This window comes from Dendrobates tinctorius, unplaced genomic scaffold, assembly GCF_039654945.1.
Source record: "Dendrobates tinctorius isolate UK_male_01 unplaced genomic scaffold, ASM3965494v1 ptg000006l, whole genome shotgun sequence".
Taxonomy (NCBI): Eukaryota; Metazoa; Chordata; class Amphibia; order Anura; family Dendrobatidae; genus Dendrobates; species Dendrobates tinctorius.
Genome location: NW_027361674.1, coordinates 6,992,586 through 7,013,683, shown reverse-complemented (window position 1 = coordinate 7,013,683; position 21,098 = coordinate 6,992,586). Strand labels below are relative to the sequence as shown.

At 45.3% G+C, this 21,098-nt stretch overlaps 1 protein-coding gene across 1 annotated transcript in view; it reads right to left on the bottom strand.

The window, feature by feature from the left end:
* The window catches only part of ADSS1 (adenylosuccinate synthase 1), a 56,627-nt gene extending 41,619 nt beyond the window's left edge, over positions 1 to 15,008 (bottom strand). The window contains exon 1 of the mRNA XM_073570399.1: positions 14,693 to 15,008. Coding sequence (XP_073426500.1) covers positions 14,693 to 14,866 — 174 coding nt within the window. The 5' untranslated portion in view covers positions 14,867 to 15,008. The remainder of the gene's footprint in view (positions 1 to 14,692) is intronic.
* Between the last annotated feature and the right edge of the window lie 6,090 nt (positions 15,009 to 21,098).

Below are 21,098 nucleotides of genomic sequence, written 5' to 3'. Positions count from 1 at the left end.
GAGAGTAGACGAGGGAGATACAGCTGCAGTTATTCAGTGAACATTTGAAAACAGTAGATGAGGGATATGCAGCTGCAGTTACTCAGTAAATATTTGAACAGAGGGGAGATGAGGGAGATACAGCTGCAGTTACTCAGTAAATATTTGAACAGAGGGGAGATGAGGGAGATACAGCTGCAGTTATTCAGTGAACATTTGAAAACAGTAGATGAGGGATATGCAGCTGCAGTTACTCAGTAAATATTTGAAAAAGAGGAGAGAAGAGAGAAGCATCTGCTATTACTGTTGCTAACTGAATCTTTGAGAGGAGAGTAGGGGGATGCAGCTGCAGTTTTTCATTAACTGATTGAAAAGAGAAGAGAGAGGTTCAGCTGCATTTACATTTGCATAAAATCAGAATAAAATATGGAGATTGTGCAATTACGGTGCAGATTTTACTAGCCACGAGGATATAACTTTCCATTCTAGAACAGCTCATGTAATGTAAAACCTGACCTTCTCCTACTGTATTTTTATTTTGCGGATTGCTAGCCTGACCTCTAGGATACCCTCAGTTGTAGCTTTAAATAGCTGTCACATTTGGCTAGACTGGTATGAAGTTTCATACTCACTATCTAGAGGAATGGGAAGCCTGAAAGTTTATAATTCCTTCACTTATTAAATTCACTGGAAGCTTAACGTGAACCTGAAATCTGAATGATCCCACCCGAACCACAGGCAGTAGAAATCAGACACTGGATCCATTATTCCATTCCATTGTTTTACTCTGAAAGCATCCACATTTCACCCATATAAATCAATGGCCAAATGCTAATAAAAATAAATGAATGGCCATATAGGCCAGAATGGTTGCCCCTCTTTCCAAGCTGCTCTTCACTGACTTGTGGATACAATATCCATATAAAAGTCCTTTAAAAAAGAGGTTGTCTTGATGAGGAAAGGAAAAAGAAAACTCATCATGTCATCTTCTAACCTTTGAAAGGAATCTTGACTCTGACAATCCCATAAGACGCAAACTTTTTAAGTTCTTAATGTGTCGGACTCCTCAAGGTCCTTCAGAATCAGAGAACTTTATACCATTGCCAGCTATTGACCATCCTGCCATGGATGACCTGAAATAGTAGTGGTCATATGAATACATAAAAAAAAAAAAATCACAAAAGGTCTGTAGAAACCTGCCCTTCTGTACCTACTGTATGTAGTATTAAAGAAGACCTGTCTCCAGGTCTTCCAGTTTTTGCCCTTATTTTATTCCCGCTGCTCCCCTGGGTAGTCATTTTTTACTTTTTACAAATGCTGCCATACATTTTCAAAGATACAGGCCTTTTTATTAGTGCTATTTTTTATTTTCATTACCAAGAGGAGAGGAATCACAGGTTCATTATGAAGATGAAAAAGCACCAGGCAAGTGTCCACCTTCAAAACCCATGTTTGATGAGTCTTGCTTTTGTCTTTAATGAAGACTTTCTGCACACTTCAAGGATACCTGGGTACAACCAAAATAGTTAAAGATCTTCAGCTAGATAGATCTTCTATGGCATGAATCACTTTTCTTTTCTGGAATACCTGCTTGGAATATATGCTGTCTCCATAAACTGTAAAGAAATGGACAGTAGAAGGATGCTTTCTGGGAGCCATTCACACGTCATTCGGATCACATGTGGAATCTCATTTCCAAGGAGCAAACAATCTTCCGCAAGACGTGAACTAGAGGTTCATTTTGCATCAGATTGGTTTTCCAGAATTGGGAAAACATGACAGCTCTCTTCCAAACACACTACTGCACCTGTCCTCAACTTCACTGAAGCGAAGATCGATGAGCTGCAACACCACACAACAGCCCGGATACTGAAGTAGGTAACCATGACTTTCTAATTCTGGACAGCTTATTTAACCAGGACTATTATTCTTAGCAATTTTTGGCTACCTCCACACTTGTGTTGTAAACGGAAAACTAAATTTCTATAAGAAATGGATTCCATCATAAGATGGGCACAAATGACGACCCAAATCGGAACAGATTGGCCCCATTAGGTTTTTGCTAGGGTTTTTGAGATGAAGTCTTAACTGTATCAAGTGCAAAGCTAAATACGTCACCGTGGAAAAGTGCACTCATGTATCTCATCCTATGCTCTTGACTAGTGACTATAAGCAGAACTTTAACATGAATATTTCGGGTCCTGATGCCAAATCTGTAAAGACCCCCATAGACATTAAAATAACGCCATAGAAACTCGCCAATATTGACAGGTTCAGCCAACAGTATAATGTTTATGGTGGCCTCCTGACTCTTCGTACAGATGGTGCACAAAGAAGGATCATGCAGTTGTAAGAGTCAGCCAGGACTATAGTGTCCAGAGACACTAAAGCATCTGTGTCCCGGCCTTCCCTCACAGAAAACTGTAATCCACTGCATGGCATACCTGCGTCTCCAGGTTCGGGTCCCCCTGGGAACTTCCCAAGCGGCGATAGTCCCTCACCGAGGCGCCTCCCAGTAATTGAGACACAGTCCATGGTAACTTCACACAATATATCCACAATTGGCACATCATAGGTTACACTTTTGTCTTTACTTGCTTCCTCAGCTTTCCCTACTTCACTGATGCTTCTATATGGCACGTGCCAGGACCGACTGCTTCCCAGCTTCTTCCTGGCCTAACCTGACCACGATGATAGTTCCTTCTGCCTGTTTCGCCCCAGACTTGAAATCATCTGCCACCCGGTTTGGCTGCCTCTGGAAAAGCAACCGGACCATCTGTACCATTCCCTGCAAGCTTCAGCACCCTTCTGTTCCTCACTACATCTGACTCCCGCCCATGCTATGAGTCGCCATATCTTCTCTCTACTGTACTGGCCCACTGTATTGATGTCCAGTGGCCATGGATAACGTGGGCTGTCACTGCTTAACGTTGCATGGCTCCCGAGCCGTCTTGGACCTATAGCCCATGTGGACACTTTGGGCACCCTGGCCCCATCTGACTAACTTCCCTTCTGCTCTAACCTCATCTCCCGGCAGCCCCTCCTACACTTAACCTTATCCTACCTATTACGAGTTCTATACACTAGAGTGCCCCTTCTCTAGTGTCCCAAAAAGAGAGCTATGCTTTCCCTTTACTGGAAATGTCAACCCATGAAATGCAGTAAACATTATCACAACTATGTGCAAGTAAAAGCAATATTACAATAAAATGTAAGGCCAAAACAATGGTAATACCCAGAAGGGGTATCAGTACCATTTCATACGTGTGGTAATACATGCAAACATGTAGCAGTACCAGTTATCAAAGAGTAATAAATACAACAATGAACATTTTTACTTAACCCCCTTTACACATGTCCAATTTCAGACTTCCAATCTCTTGTTCTTTATGAGAAATGTATGGCATTTGCTCTCTCAAAGAGAATACAGGAGCAGTTGACCAACTGAGTGCTCCTGTGTATGGGAGATTTGGGGGAGATACCTGCCAACCGACAAACCTGAAGTGTATCAGGAACTTTACAGAGCTTCCTCCACCTTCCATAAATATTAGTGCATTTTAGCCTTTCCAAGCAAAAGGGTCCAGGTGCCACATCCACCTCTACACCTCAGCATCATTAGACAAGTCATCCAACCTCCCCCTCTATAATCATTTGTGGGAGAGAAGGGTGCCATTACCATGTGGTTATTTTATTGTGGTTTCTCAATCTTACTGCAAATGAGGAAAAGGAGTCCTTTGTGCAGCCCATAGTAAAAGGGATAAGGATAATCTGAATTAGAGCCTCCATTTCTATGGACTCCCCGGAGGCTGCATGGGCTGCCAATTACAGATTGTTGCCTTTGGCAAATTGTGTACGAACAGAAGGTCACATGGGTTCACCATTGAAAAGAAGTCCAAAGGCGGATGTATGGAGGATTCAGTGCAATTACATAACGTAAATTCTCGCAGATGCTACTGTAATCACATGTAGGAAGCATTGCCATATCCTGTCAGTCCAACCTATGACATAAAAGCAAAAAGTTCTTCCTAAATGCAATTCATGCAAACTTAGGAATGGAAGTCTCGTTTGACACCTGCTGTTTTAAGAGCCCAGGCCGTAAGCTCTTCTTTAATTACCACATCTTCAGGACTCAGCCTTATGTATTTTTAGGTCTGGGGATCCTTTCATGTGGAGTATAATTGCAAACTTTAAGACTCAAATAAACACAAGCAAAAGAACAACAACAAAAATCTTGATGCTTCCAATATTATTCAATCAAGTTTCATTAAAGTCAAGGTGGCCTTGACTAAATTTCCTATATTAATTGAGGCAGTGAATTTAAGTCACTTTTGCTCACTTTATAGTATGTCTAGACAATGCTTGCATCACACGGCACACTATCGGCACACTACCGGCCTCTGTAAATATTCCCTTAAAAGAGACATAGCAATAAAAAAACAACAACATAGTAACTTGAAGAACAACTCTAACATATACTGTACATTTGTTCTGTTATTCTTTTTCCACCATACCACCTCTAAGTTTCAATACAGAAGAGAACAATCTAACATTTGTCTGACAGATTGATAGTAGAAATTAAAGGTGAAGCAGTAGTTGTGATAATAAGATGCCTTGCCAAACCATCACCATTAAAGCTACAGATGTATAAATCACACTGCAAGAAGACTGCTGGAAAACCACAAATACTGCACAGGAAAGGCTGGAGACCGCACAGTGCGCAGCAGCATGCACATCATATGCAGTGGCAGAACTGCAGGAGCATCCTGTCTGAATTCTTTCTTAAGGTATAATGCTGCTGTAAACCATTTGACACCTCTGGTGCAGCACTAATCTAGTCTTGGGAACAAATAAAGCTGCATTTACAACCTGATATGAGTCCTAAGTTCCCCTTGGTTTCTGAGCGGCCATACACTTCTGCAAGCAATCAAGACACCTGACTAGTCTGAAAACAGCTGGTATTAATGTCTTGAGCTGTCATATTATCGTCACCAATATCTATACAGACATTTGTTCATCATGATGCCGAGCCTAAAGGCCCTTTTACATTTAGCGATGCACCAGCGATCCGACCAGCGATCCGACCCGGTCAGGATCGCTGGTGCATCGCTAAATGATCGCTAGTGAGCTTTCATACAGAAAGATCTCACAGCGATGCAGCAGCGACGCAGCACACGATACTCACCTTTCACACACAGCGATCCTGACGTCCTCCCGCCCACATCCAGCGTCGCTCGTCTCACACAGCAGGAAGCCCAGCAGGAAGCGCCCGACGAGAAATGGAGCCGGACAATCTCGCGCGATCAGCGATGGACAGCGGGGGAGCCAGTCGGAGGTAAGTATCACACATAGCGATATCGCTAGCAATATCGCTATAACGTCACAAAACCAGTGACGTTTTAGCGATATTGCTAGCGATATCGCTTAGTGTAAAACCCCCTTAAGAGTGGCACACCATTAGATTACCCACTGTAGATATTGCCTCGTGATTAGTGATGAACAAATGTGCTGGGATAAGGTGTTATCCCAACATGATCGGGTGCTAACCATGTGACTTGGCTTGCTCAAAAAATATGTTTGAGTACCCTCGGCTGCATGTCTCACGGCTGTTTGACACCCGCAACACATGCAGAAATTACTTAGGCTGGTTTTACACTTACCGTATTTTTGCGGGCCGATTTTGCGGCCCCAATAGCTTTCTATGGGGCCGCCAAATTTGCCCGCAAAAATTCAATGGTGCTCCGTGTGTCATACGGCCGTGATAAAAGATCGAGCTTGTGTAGGTACGTGGGCCGACTGGGGGGTGGTCCTTCTTCCACCGCAAACAGACTCAAGCCAGACACCAATGTGCGTTCAACAGGTCCTCTTTATTGACCATCCTCTCGATGACCCGCAGCACCACACAGCAGCTGCTCGACTCCGCAGCACCACACAGCAGCTGCTCGACTCTGCACACAGGCACGGGTACCTTCACTTCCTTCCTTTTCCTAATTGACGTCCCTCGCGGCTCTTTCACTGTGGCTGCCCTAGGCCTACCACCACAACGCTTCACCCGTCCGAGTCCGTCCGTCTGGTACCCCCAGCCTTCTCTGTCCTGCGGCTCTCCTGTCAGGGCCACCCCCCTGTCTTCCTCCTCAGTCCCTTCTGGAACGTCTTCTCTGTCCATCTCTCCCTTCAGTCTTCTCCTCTCCTGAGCTCCTCTCCCTGGACTGGCTTCTTCTATAACTCTCTACCCCTTCTTATATTCCCTCCGGTGTTACACCTGGTCCCCGTCCTGGCGCTGCGCCCAGGTCTGCCGCTGTTACACCTGGCCCCCGTCCTGGCGCTGTGTCCAGGCCTGCCACTGCTCTCTGTTCTGGGCACTCACCTCGAGCCTCTCATGCTGCTGCTCAGCGTTCTGTCCTTCCTCCTGCCTCCTCCTCCTGGCGTCCTGTGAGGAGATCTGTAGCTAAGGCTATTAGGGCCCGCCCGCTCTCTTGCCTTCTTAAAGGGGCGGCGTGCATTATTCAAAAAATGCAATTAACCAATGGCAGCGCACTGGCTGCTATTTCTGGCCTCTCCCATAGGGAGAGCGCCAGAGCAACGAGTATCTATCATTGCTACATCCAGTTCTCATGGGATCTTCACTTATCCCAGAAGGCACTGGGAATATGCAAATGATCTCCTCAGGACTCTTCCCCTGGTTTTCCGATTTCCTCTTTTCAGCTGCAGCGGCCAAAACCCAGTGATCGTTGAGCTCGCAGAGACTCTTCACTTATCCCAGAAGGCACTGGGAATATGCAAATGATCTCCTCAGGACTCTTCCCCTGGTTTTCCAATTTCCGCTTTTCAGCTGCAACGGCCAAAACCCAGGGATCGTTGAGCTCGCGGAGACTCTTCACTTATCCCAGAAGGCACTGGGAATATGCAAATGATCTCCTCGGGACTGCTTCTTAAGTGCCCACTTAATATTTAGCGGAGTCCCCATATGTACAGTAGTAATGGCCCCAGCATCGCTGATGTGAGCAGGGGGTCGTGTGATGATTCTTTTGGCTTTTTCCAATTATTTTTTCTTGAGTGAAGTCAAACTTGTCTAGTCGACACATTCAAATAGCAAACGTGACCACCTAATCGCACCAGTGGTCTTGGGGTCTCATGACGGCAGGCGCACCACATCATGATTTTGCAGTCTGTAGTCTCAGATTGACTGCAGAAAATTATGGCAAGCAATATCAAAAAACTTGATTCCCGCTCACCCAGTTGCTCTATGCTCATCCACCTGGGGCTCAGACATCGGCCTCGCCCTAGCCTCCCATCAAGGTCAATAGAAAAATATTGGAGTCCTGCTCAACAGGACTGGATTTTTCTTTTTGTTTTTCAAACGAAAATATAGTGTGTACAAAAGAAAATTTTCATGGTCGACATGACCCAATCGACGCGTTTTGACTGCACTAAGCAGTCTTACTCATGACTCCTGTGTAAGACTGCTTAGTGCAGTCAAAACATGTCGAACCTGAAAATTTTCTTTTGTACACATAATATTTTCTTTTGAAAAAGAAAAAGAAAAGAAAAATCCAGTCCTGTTGAGCCGGACTCAAATTTCTTCAATTATCCCGAGCCTTTAATAACTTTAAAATAATAATAAATTGCTTATTATGAAATTATTAAATAGAATGCAGCTTGTAGTTACTGTATTGTTATACAGACGCAGACAGACGGACTTTTTTCTCATGCGAGGATCGCAGCGCAATCCTTGGGACTGACCATCAGATCTCCTTTGGACTGACCGTCAGATCTCCACACCTGCAGGGCCGACGTCAGGGGCAGGCAGCCCAGACAGCTGCCTAGGGTCCCCTCTCCCCCAGGGGTCCCCAGCTAGTGGCACGTCATGCAGCCGCTATGGGGCCCGTGAGGCAGAGGGGTCTGCCTGCCCCCAGCAACGACTTCCCCCGCCGCCGCATTGAACTATACCGGCGTCATAGACGCCGATACAGTTCAAAGCAATGATGGAGGAGAGAGCGTCAGCTGACGCTCCCTCTCCCATCATTCCCCACTCTGCCTCTGAAACTGCGGGTGCACAATGACATCATCGCACATTCACTGTGTTAGCAGTGCAGCCGCTGAGACAGGAGCTAGGGCATGAGGAAAGGTGAGGATAGTGTTTTTTTAATGTAACAGTGAGTACTGAACTGTGGGTCCATTCTTGGAGGAGGGGGGTTGTGCTATATACCATGTGGGGCTGTGCTATATACCATGGTGCTGTGCTGTATACCATATGGGGCTGTGCTGTATAGCATGTGGTGCTGTGCTATATACCATGTGGGCTGTGCGATATACCATGTGGTGCTGTGCTATATACCATGTGGTGCTGTGCTATATACCATGTGGTGCTGTGCTATATACCACGTGGTGCTGTGCTACATACCATGTGGTGCTGTGCTACATACCATGTGGGGCTGTTATATACTATGCGGGCTGTGTTATATTCTATGCGGCAGTGCTATATACTATGTGGGCTGTGTTATATACTATGTGGCTGTGTTATATACCATGGGGGTACATTATATTCTATGGAGGAGGCTGTGTTATATAATATGGGGGGCTACATTATATTCTATGGGGAGGTGAGCTGTATTATACTCTATTCGGGGCTACATTGTATTCTATGGTGGGGCTGCATTATATTCTATGGGGGGCTAGATTATATTGTTTTGGGGCTTCATTATACTTTATGAGGGGGCTACATTATATTCTATTGGGGCTGTATTATACTATATGAGAAGGGCTACATTGTATTCTATGGAGGGACTACATTATACTATATTAGTGGCTGCATTATATTTTATGGGGGCTGTATTATACTCTGTGAGGGGGCTGCATTATATTCTATGGGGGTTACATTATAATTTATGGTGGGGCTGCATTATCCTCTCTGGGGTGGCTGCATTATACTATATGTGGGCTGCATTGTACTGTATCGAGGACTATGGGGAATACATTATACTATGATAAGAACTATGGGGTGCATGATACTATGGGAAGTGAATTGTACTACATGGATGACTGGCGGTGTATTATACTATATGGAGCACTATGAGGAGTGTATTATATTATAAGGAGGACTGAGTGTATTTTAATATATGGAGAGCAATGAGGAGCGTATTATACTATATGGAGGACTATGAGGAGTGTATTATACTATATGGAGGACTATGGGGAGTGTATTATGCTATATGGAGGACTGAGGAGTGTATTATTCTATATGGAGGACTATGGGGCACATTATCTTATATGGAGGAGTATAGGGAGTGAATTATACTATATGGAGGACTATGGGGCACATTATATTATATGGTGGACTATGGGGTGTAAACTGTAGATGTGCTGCTGATAACATGATACTGTATGGGGACAGATTAATCCATTAGTGATTGTTCTTTCTCAGACGGTGGAAAGAGGCCCGGAAACAAGTGTTGAATGACTTCAATATTGTCGAACACACTCATTTAGCGGCCTGAACTCAGCACATGTAAATACAGTCGAAATGCTTCTGTGTGATGTGCGATATGTTAGCATTTGGGGCCCCATTTTAAACTTTGCCTAGGGCCCCACTTTGCCTAAACCGGCCCTGCACACCTGAGTGTGACAGCTGCATAGTAATACATCACGCTGTCACACTCATGTCAGGAGCGGTACCAGCCAGTCCAAGGATTACGATGTCATCCTCGCATGAGTTATTTGGCTGTCTGTCTGTGCCCTTATGCTAATACTTATCCTTGTTTACTAATAGGTTAATATTTAATTATTAGTATAGGTATTAACCTGCATCGTTTTGCTTGTTATACTAATACTTATAAAAGACCCAGCTCACAAGAATAAAAAGCCCCCTACCCCCACCCCATTCTCTCACATTCACCACCAGTGCTCTGTCCCCCCTCCCCCACAATAACCCCATCCTCTCACATTCACCCCCAGTGCTGTTCCCTCTCCCCCACAATACCCCCATCCTCTCACATTCACCCTGTGCTCTGTCCCCCCTCCCCCACAATACCCCTATCCTCTCACATTCACCCCCAGTGCTCTGTCCCCCCTCCCCCACAATACCCCCATCCTCTCACATTCACCTCCAGTGCTCTGTCCCCCCCTCCCCCACAATACCCCCATCCTCACATTCACACCCAGTGCTCTGTCCCCCCCTCCCCCACAATACCCCATCCTCACATTCACACCCAGTGCTCTGTCCCCCCCTCCCCCACAATACCCCCATCCTCATATTCACACCCAGTGCTCTGTCCCCCCCCACCCCCACAGTACCCCCAACCTCTCACATTCACCCCACAGTGACCATGACATTCCAAAACTGAATTAATTTAATAAATTCCATCCCCACTTACCCATGATATTTACAGGCAGTGAGGCAAGACCAGGAAGTGTCCAGTTAAATGTAACGAGGGCACTAGGACCCAGTGTGCCTGAGACAATCAGAGCGTGCATGGCAGAAACTAACTGCAGCCAGGAAGAGACTCCTCTGGTGAGATAGCAACTGATCGGATCGCACACTGCACACACAGACTGAGGCTGTGCAACCTGCCAGACAGGGGAACCGGCATTTTGCTGCTCTCTCCCCAACACCTCAGATGCAGCCAAATGACAAAAGTGGCCATGTCACCCAGTGGGTCCCTGTATGTGACGGGGCCCGGGGCAGTGGCCCCCTCTGCCCCCCCAGTAGTTACGTTACTGACTGAAATAAATTAACTTTTTGATGATATTCTAATTTAGTGAGAAGCCCTTGTATACAATCTAAATACAGGGCTATCAAATTTCTCCCCACTTACAACCTTGAACCATCATGACCCCCAATCTCAAGTCCATAGAAAGACTTTTTTTTTTTTTACATCAATGTTTATTACTATCAATATATAAATCTATTTTCTTATTCAGGGTCAGCACTGTTCTTGTCCAAGAGACTCGTAGCTTTAGTGCTCCGACTGGAAGAACACTTGCAGGCATTTTTCCAGTGTTTTCTCCACTTGCACACAAACACAAATTATTCTTAGCAATTCTTCCAATACGCACAGACAGATGGCATAGTGCCACCTAGGAGCCTCCCCATGCCCTGCCAGGGTGTCTAGACAGGTGGAAATAAGAAGCAGTCATTATAACTTTTTTACGGTCTTTTTTTTCTGATTTTTTTACTATTTTATGCTTTGGTAGTTTTGTGATTGAGCAACTGGTAACTTCCCCATTGGATAGAATTAATGGATTCTTGAGGATAGTAGAAGATGGGTGACTTTCCTGTGCTGCCGTCTATATCTCACAAAGAATGAAGGAGAATCAATAAGATATAAACATGTTTATTCTGTGGTGTAGATCTACACATTTCGAGGTACTCCAACCTCATCCTCAGGAGATAATCACATTGAAATTACAAAAGAAGAGATCCCAATACTTCTCATCATGCGGAGAGCACTCGGGGTCGTACGTCCAACTATAATCACTGCAGAGGCCTCAGGGCCTATAAGGTCGCTTTGGCTCATGTGAAAAGACCTGTGGTCTTTGGGGACACTGCTGTCCACATCAGACATCAGATCACTGATTTGATTTCCAAGTCTGCCCCGAAAAATAAAAGCTGGACACATGGGCAAATTCACTTAATACAAGACAAATTGGCATTTTTACCATCCGAATGAGCATTAGTCCCATAACTACATTTCCGGCTATAACCATTTTTTACAGGTTTTCCGTGGACAAAGTTCTCCTTTAGGGTTGAAGCCAAAGTGTGGGCACTAGAGAGCTAAAAAAAAAAAAAAAAAAAAAAAGTCTCTGCGTTACAGTGCAAAATGTCACTCGGTTGTTGTTGCACATTCTTAATGATACGACTATAATATTTTTGTGAGCTGCTTGCTAGCTGGGGTATACATGTTGGGTGATCTACTGGTTAGATCGGTTAAAGGGGTTGTGTCTCGTTCATGCAAGGTGAAAAATATAAACTGCTTGTAAAAACAAACAACTTTGTAATTAACCTCTTATTAAAAACTAGAGGTGGGTCTGATGCTATCACATCGGGAGGGCAGTGTGTGTGTGGGGTGTGTGTCCCGCCGCTGCCTACCCACTCAGGAAAGATGGTGGTTTGCGGCCTGTGCTGGAGATGGGGTGCGGCGCCACCAGAGAGCGCCCGCACCCCATCTCCTGTACAGGCCACAAGCCGCAGTCTTTCCTGCTGGCTGTGACTGCACGGAGGTGGGTGGGCAGGCAGAGGCGGGATCCGGCGGCAGGTCCAGTGGTGGCAGCGGGGGGGTCCGGCGTGGGTGTCCTGGCAGTGTCCCGCTGGTGATACTGTGGAAAGGCCTGGTACCACCAGCGGGTGCCATATTGGAATACCCATCACTTGGGTATTCCAATATGGCGGTTGGCGTACTTCCGGTGCGGCGCGGTGGATTGTGGGATTCGAGGACATCTGGACGGAAGTGGATGAAGGACAGTTTTAGGTAAGTATATAATAGATCCATTCCGCTCTTAAGAACAGAGTGTTTTTAATTTTAGAGTGTTCAGCTCGTGGTGGCCAGTTTCCTCGGCAGGGAGTCTGTGCAGTTTGCAGTATAAGTGGTCCCCTAAATCAGGATCTGATCATCTTCAGAGTGCTTGTTCTCTGATGCTGCAGAGGAAATGTTACCTCTGCCAGTAGCCTGGGAGAACACACAGATCAGCTGTGCCGGTAGCCTGAACTGTCAATCTCCAAAAATGCAGCGCCCTCCCGGTAAGTAGGAAGCTGGGAGGAAGGGGAGCTGTGTGCTCCTGAAGAACAAACATAGACCTCTCCTTTAAAGAGGACACAGGCCCATACATGAAAGTGAGCAAAGGATATGTGCGGTTTTCTTTTTGCATCAAGAATAAGAACCAACAGGATAAGATCAACCAAAGCTAGGCCCCTCCATCTCCAGAGTCCCCAAAACAGTTGAACCTTACTATACCCTTAAAGAGAATCTGTCACCAGGTTTTTGCTATTTAATCTGAGAGCAGCTAAGAGCCTGATTCCAGAGATGTGTCACTTACTAGACTGTGTGTTGCTGTTTCAATATGATAGGTGTTTCATCAGCAGGAGATTATCACTACAGGATTAGGTGTCTCGTGCCATCTAGTCCTCCTGCTCTGTATAACCTGACTATGCATAGTGTACACAAAAATCTGCCAATCACTGGTGTGGGCGGGGTTATACAGAGCTCAGAATTCTGAGCTGTGCTAGATCTATAGCACATAAAACAGGGATTTTACCAAAATCACAGAACACAGCCCAGTATGTGACACATCACTGGAATCAGGGTATTTGCCCCTACATTATGCTGCTCTCAGATTACATTGCAAAAACATGGTGACTTATCACCTTTAAGTAACTCCAATATGTGGCTGCCCAGCTAAAATAGGGTCCAATTGACTGAAATAACGTGACTAATAATTACTAACAAAAATTACGCATTATTTGAATGACCAGAAGACTGGAAGATTCTCCATGGGCCCAAGACTTGACATGATGTCCCACAGACTCTATAATGTAATATAATATCCAGACTAGCTAATAAGGTCCTTGTTCTGTAATGCCAGATGGTGGGCACAATGTAATAATGTAGTCCAGATTTTGGACTAACTTTTTGGTCTCCACCACCTATATATTGCACTACCATTTCTACTATGTTCTAACCAATCACAGTGTGATGTGTAACTGGATTTACAGTATGGACACTAACAGTGCGTGTTCAGGTGTGAGGCTCTGCTAACTGTGCACTATATGGCATTATAATTTGGATAGTTTTTGCGCAGTATTTTTTATATATATATATATATATATATATCCATATATATACACACACAAATATATGCACACATTATATATCTATACACACACACATCTATGCACACAACACACACACACACACATATATATATATATATATATACACACACACACACACATTTTGAAAATACAATTTGCATTAACAAAATTAAAAAATAAGGGTCTGTTATCATTTACATCCAAAACTGTGAACAAATCGTAAATAGCCACAAGAAAATAAAATTAATAAATGAATACATAGATAAAGAACATGTAATAAATAAATAGACTTTTTTTTTTACTTGGGTTCTATTCACACATCAGTATTTTTCTGCCCAAACTAGGAATGTCTCTATAACAGAGAAAAGGTGGCAATTTTTCAATTATAGTTTTTCTCCAGTAAGTTCCACTCCTGTTTTGACACCCACATTGATGCAAAATACTGGCCAAATACTGACGTGTGAATGAAAACTTATTCAAAAAGATTTTAGTTGGCTTGAAATTATCATATGATTAGAACGATCGTTTCCTTCAGATCACAATGTCCGTAATTGCTCGTGGCCAGAGAGGATTTCTCAGGCTGAAAATCACAACACTGGAATTAATGATTAATTCTAGGAGAAAGGAACAAAAGCCCAGGGAAAATTAAGCAACAAAGATTACATAACTGTAACATTATCGTAAAGAAACATCGTAGCCGGAAAAGGAAAAATGCAAAAAAAAAAAATATCCAAAAAGTGCAACAAAGAACAACATGTAAAAGCAATAGGAACCCAAACTTGTGTAAAAATCCACAGAACGACATAAAATATGTAAAAATAAAAGCAAAATGTAAATATGTATGCAGTGGCCGAGAAAGGAAATATTTAGGATCTGTTGGGTTGGTGGTCAACCACCTTGGCCACTTACCTGACACCTGCAGATAATATCGGCATCTGTAGCCAGCAGGTCCACCACTTTGCCTTTGCCTTCATCCCCCCATTGGGCCCCCAAGACAACAGCCACTTTGTTGCCCACATCATACCGGGGTCTCTTGTGCCCCCCTGCAGTGTTGCGGTCATTGGAAGATCGGGTGCCAGACATTGCCAGGGCTGAGAGGCTGCTGAGCGGTGTGTGCCCCACGTTGGTGTCACAAGACTCACTGGTGACAGGGAATAAGGGACAGTCAGAGAGGGTGGGAGCGGAGGGAATGAGACGGGAGGGGGAGAAGAGCAGATGTCTGTGCCAAGGAAGGAAGGAGGGGGCAGGCTGGTAATGTAGAGGGCAGAGAGCCGAAGATATGGAGGAGAGCAGGTGGTCAAGGCAAGGCTGGCAACAACAGGAGGAAAATATTTATTGTGGTTTTGACAAAAAAAAATAAATTAAAAAACAAAATAAAAGCAAAAACAGTGTAATCCATCCCTTATCGTAAAGGACTATTAGAAGTCGTTAAAAAGTTCTTTCTGCGATAAAGTGCAGGGAATTTGCCTTCTAATAAATTCCCGGTCCCCTTTTGAGAAAAAGAGTTTTATTTCAGACACCGATTGACATGAAACTAACCCTTGACTTTCCAGACAGATTCTGAAACAGCACTGTATATTACAAACCCCAGCTGCTGCAGAACATCCTTAATGCAGAGGACAAGCTCTAAACCACTGGTTGAGTGCTCATGTAAGATACAGCAGGAACGCGGAAAGCAGTGACGGACAGGAGGCAGAGCAAGGGTTAACAAGTTTATTTACAGGAGAGTACTACACGCAGAGAGGTAAAGGGTTAAACAGTTTAAATGGCAAAAGGATATGGTGAGTTGAAGAACAACGGTACAGATCACGACTGTTCCGATGTAAGTCACTGGTTCCTCAGTCCATGAAGTGAATAGCGCCAACAATAGCTGGTGCGGTGTCCTATCCAATGGGATCCGGTAAACGACAATACCCCGTCTTCTGGCGACAGTGGTCAGTCTCTGGTACCTTCCACTGCCCTAGTCCATATGCTGCAGTGGCTAAAAAGGGTACGGGCCACTGTCCGGTACGAGCCCAATGTGGCTCTGCAACTATAATCACTAATTAAGTCAGGTCACAAGACTCAGGGCAATTATTAGCTGTCAACATCAGGGTGTAGATAACGGTCACGCACAAGGTCTCTTTCAGACGGCACACGCGCGGTACTCACGATCGTGAAGCGACTGGCAACTGGCTTTATGGCGGTCACCAGGCACACACTGCACGTCTCTCTCTCTGGTCCCCGCTGTTGGTGGTGGGAGATGGCAGATGCTGGCCTTCACGATGCTGATGCTCCCTGGACGGAGCCCTCCTCTCTCCGGCTGCTGCACAGCTGGCTCTGCTCTGCTTGGTGTGCACGGCTCTGCTCTGCACGGCGCTGCAGCGATCCCTCTCTCTTGATCGCTGTTAGGCACACTGCTTCCCTCAGCACAGCAGTCCCTGTGCTTCTGATCTGCTGCAGCACGGCCTATCGCAGTGCCAGTACTCTGTATAGGGAAGAGGAGCGGAGCGCAACGCTCACCTGACTGCGAGCTGTTCTCCGTTCGGGCAAAACTCCTCTGCCCAGCACGCTTTTTCCTTCTCTTTCTCGGCCCCTCGCTGACAGCAGGAAGCTCCGCCGCACTAGGTCTTCCCCCAGGCAACAGAGAAAGGTCCGCCTCACTGAAGATTCTCCCCCAGGAACAGGGGATGCAGCTGTAATAAATGTGCAGGTGCTGGTATGTCACCACGGGACCGAGACAGATCAAAAGTTAAAGGGTTTTATTTACAGGGATATGATACTCCTCGCAGGGAGAAAGCAGTGGGGGTTAAACTGGTTTTAAAGCAGTATATCAAACAGTCAAAAAGAAGCGGGTGTTCTTGGAACTTATCAGTCTGCTGAGTACTTGCTTGTAGGGTCGTCTTCTACCGCGTCGGCGCCGTCAGCATAGGCATTTGTCGTCTCTCTAGTCGCTGTAGGCTCTGCAGTCTCTAAGGACCCTCAACAGGGGTCTCAGGGGTTAATGAAGAAAGGCAGGGGGAACACAAGGCATTCAGGGTCCCCCTGCTCTGAGTCTATGCTTCAAAACTAGCAGTCTCTCCGCAGGTACGGTGCTCTGTGTCTCTATAAGTCTCTCAACAGGAGTCAATGGCTCTGCACCAACACCGCAGGCACCGGGGACTATGCACGGGGGTCACTGTCTCTGCATGGGGATCAGAACGCACCTTTCCAGTCACTGCAGGCTCTGGTCTCACGTACTCACAAGATGCAGTCTCTCTACACAGTCCCCCTGGATTTGTCCTCTCAACGGGAGTTCTCTCTTCTCCCCTGCGTGCAGCTGCGACCTGCCCTGTCCCCTGCAAATGCTGCTGAGCTTCGCGCGCTCTCGGGCTGCCCTCCTCCTGTTCCTCTCTCCTCCCAGCAGTCACATGACCCAGCACGTCCAGGGCAGAAAGTCTTCCCCCTACCAAGCCTGCTGTCTGGCCAAGTGGTTCCAGATCAGGAGTGGAGAAGGTGACCTGTCATGAACTCATTTTCTGCTCCACCAGTTGAGAGTTCCCCTTCCGTTCTCCCTCTGGTGGTGACAGGAGGTAGTGCTGTTGGTTTAAGTGGTAGTGATCTGCCACCTGATGAGGAAGATAACGATTGGATCTCTGGAGTATCAGACTGGATATAAGACAGCCGACGCCCTATCCAGGTGCTGGTGATTCAGTCTGCTTCTCAGGTCCTGGACTTCAGCTCTCTTCCAGTCTTCTCAAGTTAAGTTTGTTTTTTTGCTAATGTTCACACTTGCGCTTGTTGGTCAATTCAGTTTTTTGTGTAATCAGCTTGCCCCTGCTGGGGCTATGCTGAATTTCCACTCCTATTAATCAGTATTTGCCAATCTGCTTTTTGTTCCTTATTAGATTGACCTCTTTTTTGCTCTGTCTCAGAATATTTCAGAATGCTGATATAGGTTTAGAAGTCAAGTGACTTCAGGGTTAATTTTGCTATCAGAAGTGTTGGACAATATTTTTGTAGGCTTTTTGGCAGATTGCAGACAGTGTCTTTCCTTTCCTGTCCTTTTTAGTTAGCCGGGCCCCATCGTTTGCTCACCCTATTTTCCTGCCTTTGTTTGTAATTTCATATTGTTTCACCGTCAATACATGTGGGGGGCTGTCTTTCCTTTGGGGTCTGCTCTGGGGCAGTTAGTTTTCCTCTTTTCCTGCTTTAGGCTTATGTAGCTCTCCGGTTGTGACGAGGCGTCTAGGACCATCGTAGGAATGCTCCACGACTGCTGCTAGTTGTGTGGTTAAGTTCAGGGATCTGCAATCTGCATAGTTACCAACTTCTCTGGTTTTCTGAGACTTAGCTTGTTGTTTATTTTTTCCTCCTCGGTGACCCATTCATAACAGTAACCCCCCTGAGTCTTCTTGTGCTTCACCCCCTTACACAGCTTCTTCAGTTCCGGACCCTGCATGCAGGTATCCGCGGTCCGGTCATCCCCCTTACATGCATAGGCTCCCGTTGCCTTTTCAGAATGGTTCTTTTGATGCTGCGGAAAGGCACCCTCTTTTGATCCTGCATGCCATACATACTCCATGTATTGTTATGTCTCTTCAATCCAATCTATCTCTAAAATAAACTTTGCATAACTCAATAGTAAACAGGAAACATAAGGCCCTTTCTACCATCGTATCAGAAAAATTCACCTATTTCATCACTTATGAGCAACTTCTAAACTTATCATTCCCTTTGAAAAAAAGCTAAAATCCATTTCTAGTTCGACAAGACAGACTGACAGCTCACTGAGGGATCAACATTACAGCATTATATTGGAGTTTATGGAGAGGAAGAGGAGTGGCTGCAGCTCACTGGAAGAGAGAGAGAGAGAAGGACAGAGGCAGAGAGAAGGTGCTTCTACTTTCTAGTAAGTGATTTATCTGACTCCAGAGCTGGATATGACGCTCCCCAGGGGCCGTGGGATACTCGGTACCGGGCCGGTTGTCTTAAAGGGTGTCACAGTGGCAGTGACCCTGTCCGTGACGCCAGGCGGTCATGTAAAAGGGGAGTATTGATTAGGCATAAAGTTTATGTAGCGATTCGTGAGACCAGTTGGCGTGTTCGACTGTAGTATAGCCGGCACTGCAGATGATCCTTGGGCGAGTAGATGGCAGTGCAGATGTTTAACCCTCTCCAACCAGGGCTGACCCCCAGAGATTGTGATGGAAGTAGAAGGCATGGAGTAATAAGGCAGGAGACAAGGAAAGTCACTTTTTCATTTACTGTAGATCAGGTGCAGTTCAGAGGAGATATTACAACTCTCACCAGGTTACAGTCTGCTCTGCAGAATGGGAGTTATCCTTCACTCTGCTGTGACTCGGAGTAAGATTCCTGCTATTCTAATCCCTTCAGGGACCAAGGCTTCCTGGCATAGATTGCCTAGGGGCTAACTCCCTGATTCTTCTTAGCTTTACTCCTGGAGGGGGCACATGGCATGGCTTCCAGGAGCGTTCTCCATTTTCTCCTTCTTCACTGAAAATGACAACTCTGCTCCTCCCCCTCCCAGTTTGGGTATGTCTGCAAATCTCTAAGCTTCAGACAAGTAAGGGAGTGAGGTAAATTGTGTGTGTGTGTTGTGGTCTCTAGCAGAGAAAGCATAACTCCCATTGCTCACAAAACACATGTAAATCAGTACATATTTAACCCTTTTGTGGCGATAGACGCAGGGTGCCACATTCCCTAGTTAAAGGTAGCACGTCCTCGGGTTACACAAAGGAACATAAGCATATAACAAAATGATAACAGTTAACCTGAGTTGAGTCGTGGATTACAGCCCAAAACCACTTCTGATTGGTTGGATCGTCCCTGAGTGCAGCTGCAGGGCACACAGACTATAATAGAAAATTCACTGCACTGACTGTTTTAGATGGCTTCCTGCCAAGGCACGATGAACAGATTTTTCTTCTCAAGTTTAAGAGTCTTTACAAGAGTTCTTGTAGTAGAAAAAAGCATAATAACTACTGAAATCTCACATTAGTCCATGTGGGCACAATTTCTTTAACATGTTTAGCAACGTTACCTAAGGCAAAGTTCAATGTAAGTACAACTCAAAACTAACTTATTAATCTTAGAATATTTTACAAATCATTTCTATAGCGAGAAGGGGTTTGACCCTGTGTGCTACGCTGTGATCTGCGCAAGATAGGAATGCTAGACGACTTCCTATGACTCTTTGAACCTACCAAGGGTACAACAGGTTCACTGCTGACTGTGGGCAAGTTTTCTGATTCTTCCACCTGCAAAGTGTTAGTGGTTGGCATTAGCGATTTGTCGCTTCCAGAACAATTTGGTGTCTCTGGTAAAGACCTTTGTGGGAACACCAATCACTGGAACTACCACTGCATTGTTAACTTGTAGCCAAGAACTAGGGAATTCACCTAGAACAGTGCGAATCTTTGTATCAGTCTTTTCCATCAGCTGAGGATCTTCCTTAGTCTCAACTCTTTCACGCAATTGTGCTGGACATACTTTCTGATTGTCTCTGGATATGGTAGTACACGTTTTTCCCATTGGTCATCTAACTTGTGGTTTCTTCTCTTTTTCTTTAGCACCTGTTCACCTGTTGGTAAGGGGTTTGCCACAGCGTGTCTATTAAAGTTCCTTTCCTATTTTTGCCTAGCTTGAGAAAGACTTTCTTCTACACATTGCTGAACTTTTTGATACTGCAGTTGTCTTTCTGTATTCCAATCTGTGTCCAATTGGCTGGATATGGTTTCAGGAGTTAGGACTCCCATTTCTAGGTCGATGGGGAGCTTACCTGGCCGTGCACACATCAAGTAAGCTGGGGCATATCCTGTTGAGCTGGTTGGGATATGATTGTACATTTCGATCAAATCAGGCAATTTCTCAGGCCATTGGTTCCCTTCTTCTAGTGGTAGGATCTGCAATAAATTGATCACCAGATGATTCAGTTTTTCGCAAAGACCATTGCCTTGGGGGTGGTATGGTGTAGTTCTGATCTTTTACATCCATAGAGGGAGCAAAATTCTTGAAAGACTTCTGCTTTGAAGGCTGTCAGCACTGTCTGTCAGCACTTGATCTGGGTAGCCATGGGGTCTGCAGAAATATTCCTGGAACGCCTTTGCAGCTGTTCTTGCTGTTTTGTCTTTCACCGGAACTACCACTAGGAAACAGGAATAGTGATCCACTATTGTTAAGGCATAGGTATACCCTGACCGGCTTGGGGTTAGTTGCACGTGGTCTAAGGCCACCAGTTCCAGAGGTTGTTTAGTGATGAAGGGATTCAAGGGGACCCTTTGATTGGTAGCATTCTTTCTTCTAAGATTACATGGGCCACATTCCCTACACCACT